The 16,985-nt window shown below is 47.4% G+C and overlaps 1 protein-coding gene across 3 annotated transcripts in view; it reads left to right on the top strand.

The window, feature by feature from the left end:
• TSPOAP1 (TSPO associated protein 1) overlaps nt 1-13,999 on the top strand; it is a 71,031-nt gene extending 57,032 nt beyond the window's left edge. For all 3 annotated transcript variants that reach the window (XM_086624422.1, XM_086624420.1, XM_086624421.1), the window contains 6 exons: nt 1,059-1,130; nt 1,504-1,542; nt 2,547-2,650; nt 4,621-4,692; nt 6,056-6,184; nt 13,787-13,999. In XM_086624422.1, the coding sequence (XP_086480548.1) occupies nt 1,059-1,130; nt 1,504-1,542; nt 2,547-2,650; nt 4,621-4,692; nt 6,056-6,184; nt 13,787-13,999 (629 nt within the window). The remainder of the gene's footprint in view (nt 1-1,058; nt 1,131-1,503; nt 1,543-2,546; nt 2,651-4,620; nt 4,693-6,055; nt 6,185-13,786) is intronic.
• The last annotated feature ends 2,986 nt before the right edge of the window (nt 14,000-16,985 follow it).

Raw genomic sequence — 16,985 nt, 5'->3', positions numbered from 1 at the left:
AAGCTCAAACTTGCTTCCATTTCCCTGCAGTGAGACTCAGTGTGCAGCCCTGGAGGCCGAGGGGCTGACAGAGCCCCGCTCCTAAATGTGGGTCTCTGGAGGGTTGATCTGGAGGAGCACAGGGGTCAAAGGAGCCTGTTGCTTTCACTTTGTGGCTATGTGATTTTTCTGGTAGGTTTGTGTCCTTTGACCTCTCTCATGTCTAAGGAGAGGAGAGATTTAGGTGAGGCTTTTTTCACACTTGGGACATCAATAATGTTTCTTCTGCGTGTATCCTCTGGTGCCCAGAGATGGCTGGATGCCCATGGTAGCCTTCATCCCTGTGTGGATACTCGAGGCACTCTGTCCCCTGCCCTGCTGCGTACTCTCAGAAGAATAAAGGAAGTTAATAGCTCTGAGACTTCCTGAAACGCAGTGGGTTTGAAAATTTTCAGGAGAGTAGTGTAGTGAAAAAGACATACCTTATGCGTGCGTGCAGAGAGTAAACCTTGTTTCCTTAGGCAGCCGGGCTGTCTGTGCCTCTTGTTTTCCTGCTGCCATAAAATCCGTATTTACAGCCTTGTAACTGAGAAAATGCCTTGGAGGGGTTGGTCTGGGAACTCCTTTGCAGGCTTATCCAGGGACTCATCCAGTACTGACCCTGCTCAGTGCAGAAATTTTAGCCAGAAACCTCCCAAGGTCCCTTCCCACCTGAGTGAGTTGATGGGGTGCACCTCACCTGGTGTTTTTCGGGTGTTAATGGTACAAGGTTTTATTTTATCCTTATGATGCTGCTTCTGAAAGATAAAGTGCAGCGAAGTTGTGTGATGTGTTATGGCTAACGGGCATGAATACAACATGGATTTCTGTGTGTATTTGGGATGTGGATCGTGCCTCGTATGAGTCCACAGACGAGTAATGGAGATTTGGGCTTTGTCCGTAGAAATCATGGTGTCTGCTTCCCAGGGGAGGCACGTCATGCTGCTCTGTTGCCTGTTCACTCTTCAAGATGCTCTTCACTTTCCATTCACTGTCTGTTTCTCTTGTCTATTTATTTGCTTTTTTGGATTTTTATTAAGGAAATGGCACATTTTCTCCACCTCCACGCCGTCAAACCGTCCCTCCTCCAAAACCCAGACGCTCCAAAAAAGGTCTGTGTCACCCACTGCTTCCTCTTTTGATTTTTGCAATAGGATTACAGACTGCATTGAATTTTTACTACTTGCTTACAGGACCCTCAGATGTTTGTCTCTGTACAACCGCTAGGAAGTGGAAAGAGAGCCCATCCCTGTGCTGGTGTTAAGTTTTTTAACAACAGTGATGTCTTTTATAGTTTTGGAGCTTGACCTCTGCTTCCTGTTACGTCCCTGAGTCGTGGTTACTGATGTAGACTTTGAGTTGCATGAACGGTTTGCTTCTGTTGTTTGCTGCTTTGGTCTTTGTTCTTGTTGTTGTATGTCAGCTGTGTCGTGTGGTCACTGTTGAAAGACAAATACCCACTGATGAGACATCTTCTTCCCTCAGCAGGGCTGGATAAACAGGAGAAGTACAAGTCTCATCTAGGTGAGAGTTGCTCCTTCTTACTATGAGTAGATGGTGCTTGATTGTAACACAGATGCATTTTGTGATCAAGGGCCAGCACAAGACCCTGTAGCGCTGCTTCAGAGCACTGTTAAGAAAATGATCATTCTCACGAAAGAGGAATTTTAGTTCTTTTAATTTAGTTGTGGGTGCTGTGGCCTTTGACTGAACAGAGAGTGTTTGAAGGTGGAGGGTATGTATGGGTTTGCTTTGGAGGAGCAGGGAAATCTCATATGCATCTGATGGCATGGTCCTTACAATCCAAGGTCCCTTGAGAAGGTGCTCCGTCTGCTTAGGTGCACAGTGCAGAGAAGCCAAGCCTGCAGATTCCTTGCTAGCCCATCCAGTGTTGACCCGAAGCAGGGTTTAAATCTGTACGGTGAAGGACAGGACAACGTGTTATTTCTGTAACGCCAGACTTTGCTTTTGTAGACTCAGAGCAGGTCTGTAAGTAATGCGGCTGAGCAGGCAGGTGGTTGTGAAAATGGAGCGTGTTTCCTGGATGATGAGGCCTGCCCTTCCCTTTGTGCTGAGTTCTGTCCTGCTGCTGCTCGGCTGCTGGTCAATGCTGTCCAGGGCTCTTGCTGTTCCTCTGGCACTTGGACGACAAACCTTGTAGCGTTGCATGGAGGTAGAAGAAACGTCCATTTGAGACACTGTGAAGAGACTGCTGTCCTGTGTGTACATATATATGTGCTCGTGTGTAAGCAGAAGACAACATAAACCATTCCTGCATATATATGCAGGACACCAGGATGCTGGAATGGGGAGACGTTCCCACTTTTGTGCTTGTGAGGTGATACAGGAGAACAGAAAACAGTTTTACCAAATGTTTCTAGAGCCTTTAAGATCTCTCTCCCATTCAGTTTCCCCTTAATATTCTTTTTGCTCAGTCCACTCCAAGAATGGTGAAGGAGTTGCTGTGGTTTGGGATTTTGTCTTAGAACTTCCAGATCAGGATGTTTTCCTTTATTTTTGTCCTACAGGCCAGAAACATCAGGACTTTGAAGCTGAACTGCTGACTCCTCGAAGTATGGTGGCTGTCTTCGACTATAACCCTAAGGAGAGCTCTCCAAATGCAGACGTAGAGGTAACAACCAGCTCCTCACTCCTCTTACAGGCCTCTTTTCCTCTCTTTTTTCTTCTATCCCAAGACACTTAGCACTTTGGTCAAAACCAAGATGATTACAGCTTGGCAATATAACTGCTAAAAGGGGCTGGCTGAAGTCATAAAATGTAGAGTTTGCTGCTGTGTTCTGTCATGCGTTCTCTGATAACAGTGTTCAGTTATCTGTGAAGACTGAGTCAAGATAACTGAGGATTTTCAGTACCTATCTCAGTGAAACTATGTGAGCATCTCATGGCCTTGTAGCATCCTCTAGTGCTTAGACAGGATGTAGCAGTTCTGGGGCAGGAGGAAGCAGCCCCTGCTGTTAACAGCTGATGCAGGGCACCCTCTGGTAAAAGGAAAAACCTGCTTAAGAGTTTGAATGGACCTCTGATACTTTAGGTGAGCATGTCTTTTGTGTTAACTACCTGTGTATGTCTTTGTTCGAGCAAGAAGGCTTGGCTCCACTTCAGAGCCGGTCCTCTTTTCAAGCAGTCCCTACTTAAAATCCAAACAGTATTTTTGTGGATAAGTCTGTTTCGAGTAGAAAGATTGCAATGCAGAATCCTTTCTGCAGGAAACCTTTCTAAATTAGAACATGCTGTGTTCTCTGTTCCTCCATAGCAGCGTTAGTCTACTCTGAGCAAACATAAACATGGGGTTTGAGTGCAGGTTCTTTCCATGCATCCAGAAAGGAGTGTTTGGCCAAGAGGTGGCACAGTTCAGGCAATGGTTGCCTCTCAAACCGAGTGCCTCATGAGCAAGACAGCCTGCCTCTGAGGACAGAGGGGTATAGAGATAGTGGTTTATCTTGGGACAGATACAATGAGAGCATGTATCAACCAGCATCCATATAGATATTCATACCTCCGGCCAAAGAACGCTTTTGAGCCCTCATCAACAAGATGATGTCTGGATTTTTTGCGGTGATCTGGTCTTACTGGAACCTGCCCTGTGGACAGAGCTCAAATTAATGAAACAATCTGGTGCAGCTCTGTTGCGTTGTTGGACATGCTTCCCATTCACACTCCCAGAAAATCTGGTCACCCGTTTTGCTAGAAGGCTGCAGCTGCTGTTTGTGAACTTACAATGAGACGTAGTAGGATGAGCTGTGCTGTTCTGGGTGTCTGTGAGTGAAGTTCCCTACAAGTGTCTCTCTGCCAGAACAGAGCCATTCATAGCCAACAGTAGGAACCTGCAACCTCCAGAGATAAATTGAATAGCAGAGATATCATAAGGTAAATATATTAGAAGTAGGTCTCTTCCAGCTACCACTTCTGTGATGTGCATATAAAGCCAGTGTGTCTTGGGTGGGACACTGCCTGTCTGGAGACTCCACCTTTTTTATCTTTAGAGCAGGTTTTTTGCTGTAACTGGGCAGTTTCTTCTATTAGGAGAGGCTGCTTACACCTTCATCTTCGGTCTTGTGCTCCAGGGAGCACATGCTGGGTTGCCTGATGGGTCAGACGGATCTGGTGGTGAAGGATCATGTGTTGTGCGATGATGTTCTGTTTTCAGGTCAAATTGTCCCATTTGTGTGTGTTCCTGCTAGTGACTGCTCCCTGAGCATTGCATGCAGAACAGACTCATCCAAGGGAGTGGGATTTAGTACTTATATTTAAAGAAATGAAAGGCATTTCTGGTGCTTGTTCAACTTGTTCTCAACATACATTTCCAAAACAGGTGGTAGGTACTATTTTGAAGTTTTATTAAAATTGATTTTAAGAAACAGGCTTTGCTCTTGTCTTAATTTATGAAATGCTTCCTTAGCACTGAATTCCGCAGTTACCCACTTTGATTTCTCTTCTACATCTTGGTCCTGCAAATCTTAACACAGTGGTCCCCCTCCCTCAAGGTGAAGTTGTGCAAGAAGCCCAGGGTGACCTTGTGTTTCTGGTGAGAAATTCCAGGCAGTGCTTCTCCTGTGACTGTTGTTCTCTTGCTCTTTGCAGGCTGAACTGACTTTCAGTGCAGGGGACATTATCACTGTGTTTGGGTCCATGGACGATGATGGATTCTATTATGTAAGTAGAGGGATTGGGAAGGTCTTGTGGCTATGTCTGAAATCGTTGGAGTCCATCTAGTGGCAGTAGAGCAGAAATCAGGGAAAAAAAAATACTCTGCTTTTGGAAAAAAGCTACATCCATATCAGCTTAGTGCAGTGCAGATTGTTTCTGGCAGTCCATGCTCCTTCTATAAACCCAGTATCCAAATGGTTCTGAGTGTATTTCTTGGCATAACCTGACTGCAGGTTTCCCAAAGCCTAGGATGCATTTTTCAGTACATAAATCAGCTGAATCAGCATCTGCTATAAACCGATTTGTCACCAAGCACTCAGACACATGGTCTCATCCAGGGCAGGAGGCTAAAATGGTAACGTAAGAATGAAAATGTATCGTGACCCCTGTCTGGCCACACTTCAATTTGTCAACTTCAACACGCACTGGTACCTGTTTAATTTACTGTGTTTACCTGAGGACTGTGCCTGCCCATGAGCTGTGTGCTAAACATGGTCGTAGAACCATGGAATGGTTTGGGTTGGAAGGGACCTCAAAGACCATCTAGTTCCAACCCCCCTGCCATGGGCAGGGACACCTTCCCGTACACTGGGTTGCTCAAAGCCTCATCCAGCCTGGCCTTGAACACTTCCAGGGATGGAGCAGCCACAACTTCTGTGAGAAACCTGTGCCAGTGCCTCACCACCCTCAATGTCCCTGGCCTTTGGATCATCCACCTTTTCCTGCACAGAAAGTAGTGTGTCCTCACACATCAAAGTTGAGGTTCAGCTCCAGGTAGATCCTGGAGGGGATCACTGTGAATGTTTTGTTTGACTTCTTTTATAGTATTGGCCAGCAACATTGCTGGGGTTGTTTTTGTCTCACCTAACCACCTGCTGTTAAACTGGAGACAATTTTTTGGGAATACAGCCAAGCTTGGTTTGCAGCTCCGGACCCTAATGAGCGCAGAGACAGTGCCTACAGGACATTGTACCTGTAGTACCTCATTCTTAAAAAAAAATAAATAAATGCCAGAGCAAATCAAATGCCTTTAGAAAGCCTGTGGCACAGTCATGTTCCAGTTGCTTCTGGGATAGCAGTGGAAATTTTCTGAATTTGTAGAAGTGACTGTGTTGCTGGAATACATTTGTCATGGCTTGCTGCCACCTTGTCTTCCTTTACTCTCCTCTTTGTTTTTGCACTCTGAATTGTTCCACAGCTAAGCGGGGATGTGAGTCACGAAATCTGCTGAGGATCCTTCCAACATGAGCGTGTTCCTAGGCTTCTCTCAGACCATAGCCTAGCCTTCTCTGCATAGGACTGCTCCTCTATTTAATATTTCTCCTTCAGCCAGGAAACCTGATGTGAGAACTGAATGTTGATCTTGCAGGGAGAGCTGAACCAACAGAGAGGCCTTGTCCCATCTAACTTCTTGGAAGCTGTAACTTCAGATGCAAGCGTGGTCGAGGAACTTCATTCAAAAGAAAAAGAAGCTTTTCCATTGAGTTCTGAGAGCCAGGTAAGATTGTGTGACTGCATAGTACAGACTTTCACACTGTGATGTGGCTGGAGATTGGGCATTGCCCAGCATGCAGCATCTGATGGAATCATTTAAATTATTGCATGCAGCTCAGTTCATCGCATGGGAGATGCTCAAAAGTTTAGAAGGGAGTGCTAGGAGCTCTCTCAGTCTCATTATGATCAGGTGAGCAAAGAGCATCCCAAGTCCCACCAGCAAATTCTTTAGATCCACAGAAGGGTCATTGGTGAAATCTTGCTGCAAACAAAGCAGTTCAGCCAGCTCCCCAGACACATGCAGTTCCTCAGATAAGCTCGTATCCATGCCAAAGAGTTCTGGGGCTATCAACACCCAAACACCAATGCTCTTCCACCCATCCTGGGTTAGATATATCTTAATCCAGTCCAAAGTACTTTCAGACAAATTCAGAACACACTGGGGAGTTTCCCAAACACAGCTGTGGGATAGATCCTAAGGTTTTGAGAGCAACCCACAAATGCAGGGAATTCGAAGATTGAGCTAACCCCTTGCATTATGTCGCAGATACTTTTGAAACAAATGCTTAAGCAGGAGATTTGGGTGATCTGCCAGATTCAGTCTGTCCTTAGTGAGTGAGACCAAAAGTGTGGCACCTCCCTGATCACTCCTGGATCTCCTGTGCTCTGTCGTTCTAGAGAATGGGAGGCAGGGAGAGACACAGCTTGGCCCCAGCTCACATGTACTCAACCTTCCATTCTTCTTGGGAGGTTATTGACACTGTCAGGTGGTGCCAGACCAATAAAAGTATGTAAGAGCAGGCCCAGATTGGTTCTGAGCTAGTCCTTAAGGGAGTACCTGGCCCTGAATCCTCCTCTGTAGATCTCTCCACTGCTGCCACCCTAGCTTTCCTGCTTTCTGCAGCATTCCTTGTCCTGTTTTTCATGCTCAGCTCTTCCTTTTCTCTGTACCCGCCTCCCATCTCTATCTTCAAACACTGCCTGATCTCCCTTAGGTTTCATCTGCAGCTCCATCTCATGTTTCCAGGCATTTCAAGCTTTGTGGGTACAGGATCTGCACTACAGCCTCGATGCCTTGTTGTGAAGAGCAAGCGGCAGGCCTTACTCAGAAATAAGGTTTATGGGTAGCTTACTGGATCATCTTCTAAACTTAGAAGTTGTCTGGGTCCCATGTGCTTACCTGTTTAGGATACTCAGTCCATTTTCTCCCAGCCCATGAGTGCTGGTCCTTGCTGGGGATTCAGAGGTGGCAAAGCTGTTACTACCAGGGTTTAAGAGCCCTGAGGTTACACAAATCTAACTTTCCCGGGGGAAATGAGCATTCAGAGTTGGTTTCCTTTTTCAGTTTCCCTCTCAGAAAGATTTACTTTTCCCAAATTACTCATTTATTGGAATAGAGGGTGCCAAAGGAGACCTGAACCAGTAAAATGAAAACAGATTGAATTCATAGTGTAGCTTATTACAGATCTAACCTTTTTCTCTGTCATCAGCCAGCAGCAACAAGGGCCTGTTTCAGATGCCAGAGGTCATTATTCCAGCCTGAGTCTTCCCAGAAACTGTAGGGAAATTCAGCTAATCTTCAGGGCTCCGGTAGCTGATCTGCCCCGTGCAGACATGAAGAGTTTGGGTTAGCTAATGGTGTTTTATTAAAGGCAGGTAAAAGAGACCAACTTGTCTGATAAACAGAGTAACACAACAAATCTGCCCTTGACTTCCAGTATTCTTAGTTGCATCCCTCTCTTCCGTTTTACTGGTGAGGAAACAGTGACACCTGTTCGGCCTGCCCTGACCAGGCTTTGTCACGGACCTCGGAGGGTAACAAGGTCCTGTCTGCTGTACTGCTCAGCAGGCACCACGAGCTGCTCCAGCTTGCTGCTGTTCTGCATTTCTCTCCCCTTTCCACTGGTGCTGGTTTCAGCAGTGGCTGACTGTTCCCCTGGCCACAGCAGTTTGACCCAGATACCACTGCTTGCTCCAGGCTGTAAGCTTTTTTTCCTATGGTTCATGACACTTTTTTTTTAATAGAAATACCTTTCAAATGCGATAAAAACACCCCATATAAAATAGACATGTTTCAGGCTTGCCTGCCTTTCAGACCTTTCCATTGGTCTCCTCTTCACTCTGCCAAAGATCCAACAGAGCTTCCCCTTGCCTTGGCTCTGAGTTGGAGTCTGCAGAGCAGGAAGCTGTTGCCTTAGAGTCAAGATCAGTTTGCTAGTTTTGGTACTTGGCTGTCCATGAGCTGCTTTTCTTTGTAGTCTGAAGTCTGGGAACTTGGAAAATTCAGTTGAGATGATTAAGCCAATTTTATTTCAGTGGGAATCCACATTCACTATCTAGGCATGACTTTGTGTTGGCTGCTTCTGTGTAGTGACAGATTGCCTCCTGTCCTGCTGCCTCCCCGCTTCACTGGGATACCTGCCCTGGGTGATTCTGGCTACTATGTGCAGTCCTGCCTCCTGCTTGGGTTTTGCAATCCACATCTATCTAAGCAGCTTCTAAATCTGGAGGGAGTGTTTGCCACCTTTTAAAAGCAGGACACTTACCCTGCTCAGAACCAAGCTTGTGTTAGTTAACTGCATTTAAGTATTCTTAGTGATTACTGAGGAGATACAGAACCTGACCCCACTGAGTTTTTGGCTCTGTCACAGCATCCCTACCTATGGGCAGAACACCTGATGGGTAAGGCAGAAGGAATACCTCCTTGAAATGAGAGTATGTAAAACATACATATTCTAAGGGCCATCCCTGAGCTGCAGTGAACTCTCAGAGTGATACAGCCATACCTGGGGCTTTCCAAACTCCAGCAATATTCACTCCATAGAGTTTAGGACCTTGCTTGTTAAAGTGTGTTGCTGCCTTATACAACATAGGCAGAAGCACCTTTGCTGCTGCTGTTTGGGATGGGGGCAATGGGGAGTATGCAAAAAATCACCAAAGGTAAAAGGTGCATGACAGCCTCTAGAGAAATACTGTTTGAATCTTCTGAAAGACAGCGTGGCAAAGCAGCCTCCCGTCAAATTTACCAGTCCCAGCTTGAGACCTAATGCATCAGGCAGCATGCGTAGGCACCACGGTATCATGGCAGAGCCTTGGACTTGTATTACAGCTAGTTCCAATCTTAACAGGAGCTTCTGCAGCATGGTCCTGAGTGGCTTTTAAACTGCTTGTAACTTCTTGGATTTGATATTTTCACCCTGTCTGTTCTTCACGCTTTCCTCCTCTCTGCTGATGTGCCAAAGGCCTGAGAATAAAGACAATTCACTTTCGAAATTGGTGAAGGTGGATCGTTTTGAATTATTTCTGAGTAAATCTGAAAATGCTAGCAACTGAAAAAGGTGAAGCAGTTTAACTTTCAGACTTGACAACATTTGGGGAACAGACTAAGCAATAAAAAATACAGCACGAAGAGGAGTATCCAAGAAGTTATGATCACAAGCTAGAGCCCTGAAACACTCATGCTCGTCAACTTAGAGCAGTTGCTTTAATGCTGCGGCTGTCGAATGAGTGTTTTTGCATCAGTAATATGCAGTTTCTGTCAAAGACTGATTGTAAAGCACCTGCAGAAAGCGTTGGATTCTAATTGATTTCATGTATTTATTTCTGCCTGTATTATGCACCCGTGACGGTTCTTTTCTTCAGAGAATGAGGAGGAGAAGAGTCCAGTGATAGATATGAATGATACATAGAGAGAGAGAGCAACCATGTAAGTTTTTGTGAGAAGATCTCCTCAATCTCCCACCCAGCCTAGTATATTAAAGGCTCCTGCACCTGCAGCTTTCTCCTTTTCTTGCTTGAAGGTTGACAGGCTGGTTTGGGGCTCTGCAGCAAGTCCAGCTTCGAATCCTCTGGTGGCAGGTCTTTACCTCCCAGACTGGTCCTGTGTTAAAGACAAACTGTGATCTGTTCAGCATGTGAAGTGCAATTGTTTGGAACAATTATCTGGTGGTTTTGGGGACCGTGATGGGATTGTGCTGGATATTCAGGTTTAGGAAAGACCTGCTTTGTAATTCAGCCTGGCCCTTCTACCACTGTTCAAGCACGTCAACAGCCAAAACTTCGTTTAACCTTGGCAAGATCCCGCTCAGCTGAGCACAGCCCATACTCAGCATGTGGTTTTTTTTCTTCTTGAGTTTACTCCTTCCTGAGTATAGCCCTGAAAAACCCCTGCACGCCAACAACTTAAGAAAGTAGTAACATTTAGTCCCTAAAACCAACCTTGTGTGGATAATTGTTCTTGCTGATAATACTTAAAGAAACTATTTAGGGGCTGGAGGGGTGAGACCGCTGGTTTTGGGGGGCAGTGGGAGCAGGTCTGTGTTTTTCCTTAGTTTCAAACATTGTTTTCCTGAAATTGTGCAAATCGGTAGTACCCGAGACAGCACTGAAAATCGCCCCCTGAAAACTAACATGACTCTTCTGTTTATCAACCCTAATAGCTTTTATCAGGACCTTGACAGAGCAGTTTTTCCTGCGTGTTTCTCTTAGGGAAGAAACCCTAATTTTAGTATCATTTGTCTCTTACCAGATGAAGCTGTGAACTGCTTCTGTTGCTTTTCTGCCATATAGGGACCTCTGAGAATATCTGCACATGCTTGTGTGTGAGAGTGCCTCTGTGTGTGGAAATCTGCTTGGGCATCGTATTCCACAGCTGGGAATCAGCAGGACTTGCAGCCACAAAGACAGGAAACTGCCAGTCACTTCCTTTTAACTGTTCAGTATTTGATAGTGACGTTGGTGCTGTGGTGTCCTTATTGCAGTAAATAATTGTGATGTTTGTGAGTTGGTCTGGGTACCTGCCTCTCATTTAGTGTGCAGTCTTTTATGCATAGCTCTAGAGGAGAAATCGCATAAGGTTTGTTGGGCCACTTCAGATCTGCCCTAAAACTGTCCCACTTTTGCCAGAAAAATGGTTTCCAGTGGTACATGGGCACCGAGCCTCCGCTGCCCTGGCTGCATGGGAGCCTTTGCATCGCCCCACGTCCTTTGGGGCTGCTGAGCCACACAGCCCAAAACTAAGCTTCATCGGAGAGATCACTCACTGCGTGTTGGCCTGATGCTTTCATGCATTTTATCCAAGGATTCTTCGTTGCACAACGCATAGATAGCTTCTGGAGCAGAACCCAGGGATTCTTACTTTTACATGCAGCTAACCCAGTAGGCTACCCAGTTATCCCTCCTCTGTTTTTTTCTCTTTGCCTCCATAAATCTTGCATTTCTGAATGAAAGTGGTTCATCTAGATTCATTCAGATTTTTTTCCAGACTTCTCGGACCTGACTAACACTTGGACTGTCAACACCAGGTGTTGCACCTTGCACGTGCGTGCTGCCAGGAGTTACGGAGAGTGCAGCTGATTCTGCGGTGTTAGTTGGAGGAGTGGACCTTGCAGGCAGAGTGCAGTTGCACAAGGGCCAGGCTGTGCCATCAAGCCCTCTGCAGCATGTCCTGGGCAGCAGCTGGGCTTTCAGCACAGTGCTGTGTATCTGGAGAGTCGTAGAAGTGCCTCTGAAAGCATGTGGAACAAGATTTCCAGGTGAAAATAGAGTGTGAGTTCAGGAAAAATCAGCCATTGTCTTGTTTACTGTAATGAAGAGGGATGGAAAGGAGTTCCATCTGTGTGCCTGTAGCCAGAGAGGTTAGTTCAGGTAAGAGAGAGTCTCGTGGCAGTTTAAAGTGATTGTCACTTTGGGACAGTTTAAAGTGATTGCTGCAAGACAGTAGTTGACTCTCAACTTTCTGGAGTTGGGAGGGGTCATATATTCACATCAAAACAGAGCGTTCTCAAAGTCCTGTTCTCCTGTCTGCTTAGGACCGACTTGACAGGCATTGCACGTGCTGAGTCTGACTCTGGAGAAGAGCTTTCTGCTCGTCTTGTACCAGAAGTGCTTTCTTCCTGCAGCAGAGTGAAGCAACTGGAATACAGCAGCATAACTTCAGCCTGTGAGGGGAGGAGAGGTCACAGCCACCTTGTGTGCTCTTTGTCACCCAGGAGGTGGGGTGCTGAAACAGCAGTAGGGTGATAGAACAGGGCTGCTTTTGCTTTTTGACCCCAGGAAACTTTAACTAAACTAACCCACCGCCCATAAAATAGGACTGCACGGCAGCTGTGGCTGTAATGTGGTGTCTGTGCAGCTGCTCGATTCAGCAGCTTTCTCCAGGCGCAGCGTGGGACCAGGAGCAAAGCACATCCCCTCCTGCCAGTGAGCTACAAACTGCTGCTGTGATTCTCACGCATTTCCTTTGCAGGGCTGATGTCTTGGCTCTTCGGTAACGCTTCCACCCCAGGCAGAGCATCTTGCTGCCAGTGTGTCACTAACTCATCTTCCCTGTCGGAGCTGTGGCTGTTTACAGACCCTTAAAGGGAACGCACTCAACTCTCCCTGATTTAGTGGGAGCCAAGCAGAAAGATGATGACAGCATGATGCTTCAATGTGCCAAGGAAGAGGGTTCTTCCTTAGCACAGCTCCAGCCACTGTCATGTTGTGTTTCAAGGAATGCCAAGATAAGATGTACAGCTGGAAGCTTGGAAGATGATGGTTTGTGAAAGCTGTGTGGAAGAGAAGGCAGTGGGACAAGTGCTCTCCTATGCCTCAGAAACCCAACGCCTCTTCCCTGGTGAACTTTGCGACTTCTTGGGAAAGCTTGCCTTGCCAGATCAGAAATGGTCACTGACCAGACACCTGTACCCAGTGAGAGGAGATCATGGAAAGAAGACTGCTACTGGGAACTGACCTGCCATGAGTATTTTGTGAAGAGGAAACTGAGCCCAGGACTAGGGCACTTCCTGATTTCTAAAAGCCCTTTCCAAAGGAGCAGCACACAGTGCATCGTTTGGGACTGTGGATCCCAGTTAACGTTCTCAAGTGCTCAGGTGACTTAGAAACACACCAGTTGCTGTGTGCCACTTGATCCAAGACTTCTCCATGTCCTGCTCCACATGAACTTTTTCTCCATTATTGATGCCACTGCAGAGCACCAGACTTTTCTTTCTGCCCCTCCTGCAACTAGATCTGATGGATGCTGAGCAGCCTCACAAGGCTCCGAATTTCTGTTCTGACTGTGGCAGATCATGGCTGCTGTTGCAGAAGCCTCTCAGCCAGCCTCGTTGAATGTTTGAAGGTCTGGCAAAGCCCTTGTTCTTATTAGGTTGGGTTTTTTTCTTACTGACCGGCCTTCTGTCCCAGAGTATGCTGGGAGCCCACCAGGCTGCGGCCCAGGCAGCCTGCAGGCATCTGTGGATGCATCAGTATCTGCCCATCTGTGCTCTCAGGAGATGCTTCACTTACAGTGTCTTCAGCTGTGAAACAGCATCTTTCATCAAGTCCTCAGTGGGGCTTTTCTGCTGTCCTATTCGTAGCCTAAAGTTAAGGAATTTTATGATGTCTGAGCTCAGGCAGGATCTGGGTAGTGGGTAGAAAAGAGTTTAAGTCCGCTGGAAACTTCCTAACTGAGTCTGCAACTGCACAGAGGAGCTGAGCCTTGCAGAGTGAGGGACAGACTGGTGGGGAGAAGGCAGGGTTGTCTGACTGAGGTTTATGTTGGCGTGATGTCCTTCATCAGCTCTAACTTCTGCTTTTTCTTTTGTTTTCTCTTTTTCCCACTCAGTTAAATCCAGATGGGTCTGTTGATCAGAGCGACTCCTCACCAATTCCTACTCTACCACCTTCCTGCCTTGCCATGGGCGAGCAGTGTCCACAACAGGCATCGCTGGCCGTTCTCAAATGCGGTGATGTACCTGGTCAGAGTAAAAAGAAGAGAGGCTTCTTCTTCAAAGGAAAAAAGCTCTTCAGAAAACTTGGGTCCAGTAAGAAAAATTAACAAGGGATTTATTGTTCTGTTAAGACTGCCTGTGCAGTCCAAACAGGGACTAAAAATTCAGGAGAAGCCCTCTGCAATAAGCTGATTAGAGTATTTTCATAGGGACAAAGTGTATATTGAATAGAGAAAACTCTTCAGTGGGTCTGTGAGCTGTGGTCTCTGCTGAGAGCCCAGCCATGGGTGCCCACCCAGCATGGGCAGTGGCTCCGAACAGTGTCATGGCACTGGGGGGTGTGAGGCCTCAGCTCTGGGATACAGCTACCTCCAGAGTGGCGTGTCCTGCTCCATGCAGCCCTCAATGCACTGGTTCCCTGTAAATATTTTAGTTTAAAAATTATATTCTGGCTGTAAGTTAGCTAAATGGCTTTTCCCAGCAAAGCCCTGGCCCCTTAGGAAGAGCTCCCATGTCCTACACACCCTGGTGTTCCTCTGGTCCGAAGGAGGTTGTGTCACCTCCTCCACTTCCTGCAAAGAAAACTTGCACTTTTCTGTTCCCGTGAATCCCCTTTGCTGTCTGTGGGCTGACGAGTGAGTTATTTGTACTGTAAACCTGTAAATACGCGGCTGTGCCTAGGAGCATCCCACACTGCCTCAGTCACGTCTCGGCACGAGGATTCCCATGGTGGAAGGAGCGATACCCTGAAGGGCATCGGTACTTCTGCCTGTAGCGTGGGCTGCCGTAAGCTGCTCTTGGCTGGTTCACCTTGACCACACACTGGCTGGGGACTCCGCCTTATTTATTGATTGATTTATTTATTTCTCTATCTATCTATTTATTTATTTTTTCGTCTGCCTCTTTCGCGGTTTTATTTGGCTGTTTCGGTGGGCTGCTCCTCAGCTGGAGCATTTGGAGAGCAGAGCTGGGGATGGAGAGTTTGCAGCTATTTTCATACGAGATGATGTGTTCCTTGAGTTAAGACACATCCCTTTCTAAGCCACGGAGAGTTTTGTACTACATGGTTTCTATCCTTTTCAGTGTTTCTTTCTTTGCATGTTTCAGTGAGGTACCTGTTTTGAGAAGGACAGTTATGTGAGGTTTGTGAATGATGCCAGCACAGTGTCCACGAGTGTTGGTGATACGGTATGTTTTTATTTAATATCAAATTTTATTATAATAAAGTCTATTTTCACAAAAATACATTTTCCTTAAAAAAGCAAAAGGTTCACTGATCTTTCTTCTGGGAGGTGGGGGCAGAGGGGAGAGTGATACCAATTGCTTGCAGCTTGAGGATGCTCCGCAGCACTTCCTATAGGACCCTGCCTATCCTGGGATCATGATGCAAGTTACCTTCCATGGGAGTGGAAAGTCTTGACCTCTCTTGTTTCAGAGACCTAATCCTGGAGGAGGAAGCACTGAGGTGTGGTTACACGGTGTTCTACTGCGCCTGAGCGCAGTCATACCGTGTCCAGACCTCAGCTGGACGCATACTTAGCCCTGCTGCACTGCCTGGGTGCTTTGTGCAACATTAGTCCCTGGGTCTGGGCACTGCACCCCTTCTCTGGGGGTGCCACTGAGCCCAGGGGGCCCTGCACAGCCACATTTCAAGAGACAAAGCATCTCTTAAACCCTCCCACTTTCGTGGTTTCTGAAGCAGAACTCTGCCTGCATGCTCAACGTCGCTGCCCAGGCTCCCTGGCAAGCTACTGGCCTGCAGCGCCAGCGGTGAGCCCTTCCCCTGTTCTGTTCCCCCGTAGTCCCAGAGCAGAGTGTTCCCAGCAGCGTGTGAGGTCCCCGGGGCTGCAGGCGGCTCCTTTTCCATGTGCCACTGCAAGGACCTCCCAGGCAGCACCTTCACTCATGGGGAGCGTTGCATGGGGACGGGGACACCTCCTGAGCTCCGTAACAGGTGCCATCAGCATTGTGGGCACTGACCTTTCCAGTGCATGGTGAGATTCACGGCTGCTTGGTTTTCTTCACTTCTTGCATCTCTTCGCAGGGTTGAAGGCAGAAACCTTCCTGGGGTTGCTGGTGTTTCCCAGCCTGTTCCAGGCATCCGTGTCTTCCTCCTACGGTATTGTCCTTTCCTCAGGTTTTGCAGATCAGGGGCTTCTATGTTCTGAGCAGGAGAAATAACAAAGTTAAGTCTAGGAGAACCTGAATTTTTCTCCTGTAAGCAGTGAAGTCCTGAAGAGGTGTGAGAAGGAGCGAAGTCAGTTTGTATCTACCGTGGCAGCAATCCTGGCTGTTTGGCGTTTGTAGCATTAACTTCCTATCTGGTTTCCTAAAATCACATTAAAGGAGAGGTCACTTGTCAGAACCGCTCTGTCCTCACGGTACAACGGTCCTCCCTGCCCGCACGCTGTGCAAAGCAGCAGGAGCCTCTCCCAGGAGAGCGTGGTTCAGCCCTGGGGCTGCGGTGCCGGCAGCTCCCTGACTGCGTTCCTGTTATATGGAGGCTGGAAACAGAACTCCCGACTTCTCGGGGGAACTGGGTCCTGCTCCCAGAGGGAGCCGTATTGCTTGGCTCTCGTTCCTCATGGACATCCCAGGGAGGACTGGAGCCAGCACAGGCTCCTGCTGATTTCTGGTGGTTCACCACCCATGGAGGGAGCAAAGGCTGCAGTGAGGACATTTTGTGGGATCTGACAGGAGAGCACAGCTTTTGCCACCATGGTTTAGGAGCGTACGGCTTCCCACCAGCCCATGCACATCCTCCTTCAGCAGCCATCCTCTCAAACCCCTTGCTAGCTCAGGGCCATGTGAGAGGAGGCTCCAGCAGCATTAAGACAGGGTGACTTGGAGATATTGGGCACTTCTGGATGATATTTCAGAGTTGGAGAGCAGTTGAGTGAGGTTTGGTTGGCTCAAGGATGTAAAGACCTAAGATTTGTCTTCTGGCAGGTAGAGTTAGGCAATAAGATATTCCCTTCCTGCGACTCTGCTCCTCTGCCAAGGGTGGCAGGAGCACCCTGGTCTCCTCCAGCTACTGTGCAAGGAGATGGATGACTCTGCCTTTGATTGCAATTAGACTGGTAACAGGCCAGG

The sequence above is a fragment of the Tauraco erythrolophus genome, chromosome 21 (genome assembly GCF_009769465.1).
Source record: "Tauraco erythrolophus isolate bTauEry1 chromosome 21, bTauEry1.pri, whole genome shotgun sequence".
Taxonomy (NCBI): domain Eukaryota; kingdom Metazoa; phylum Chordata; class Aves; order Musophagiformes; family Musophagidae; genus Tauraco; species Tauraco erythrolophus.
Note: the sequence above shows the minus strand (reverse complement) of the source record. Positions and strands in the feature narration are given on the sequence as shown.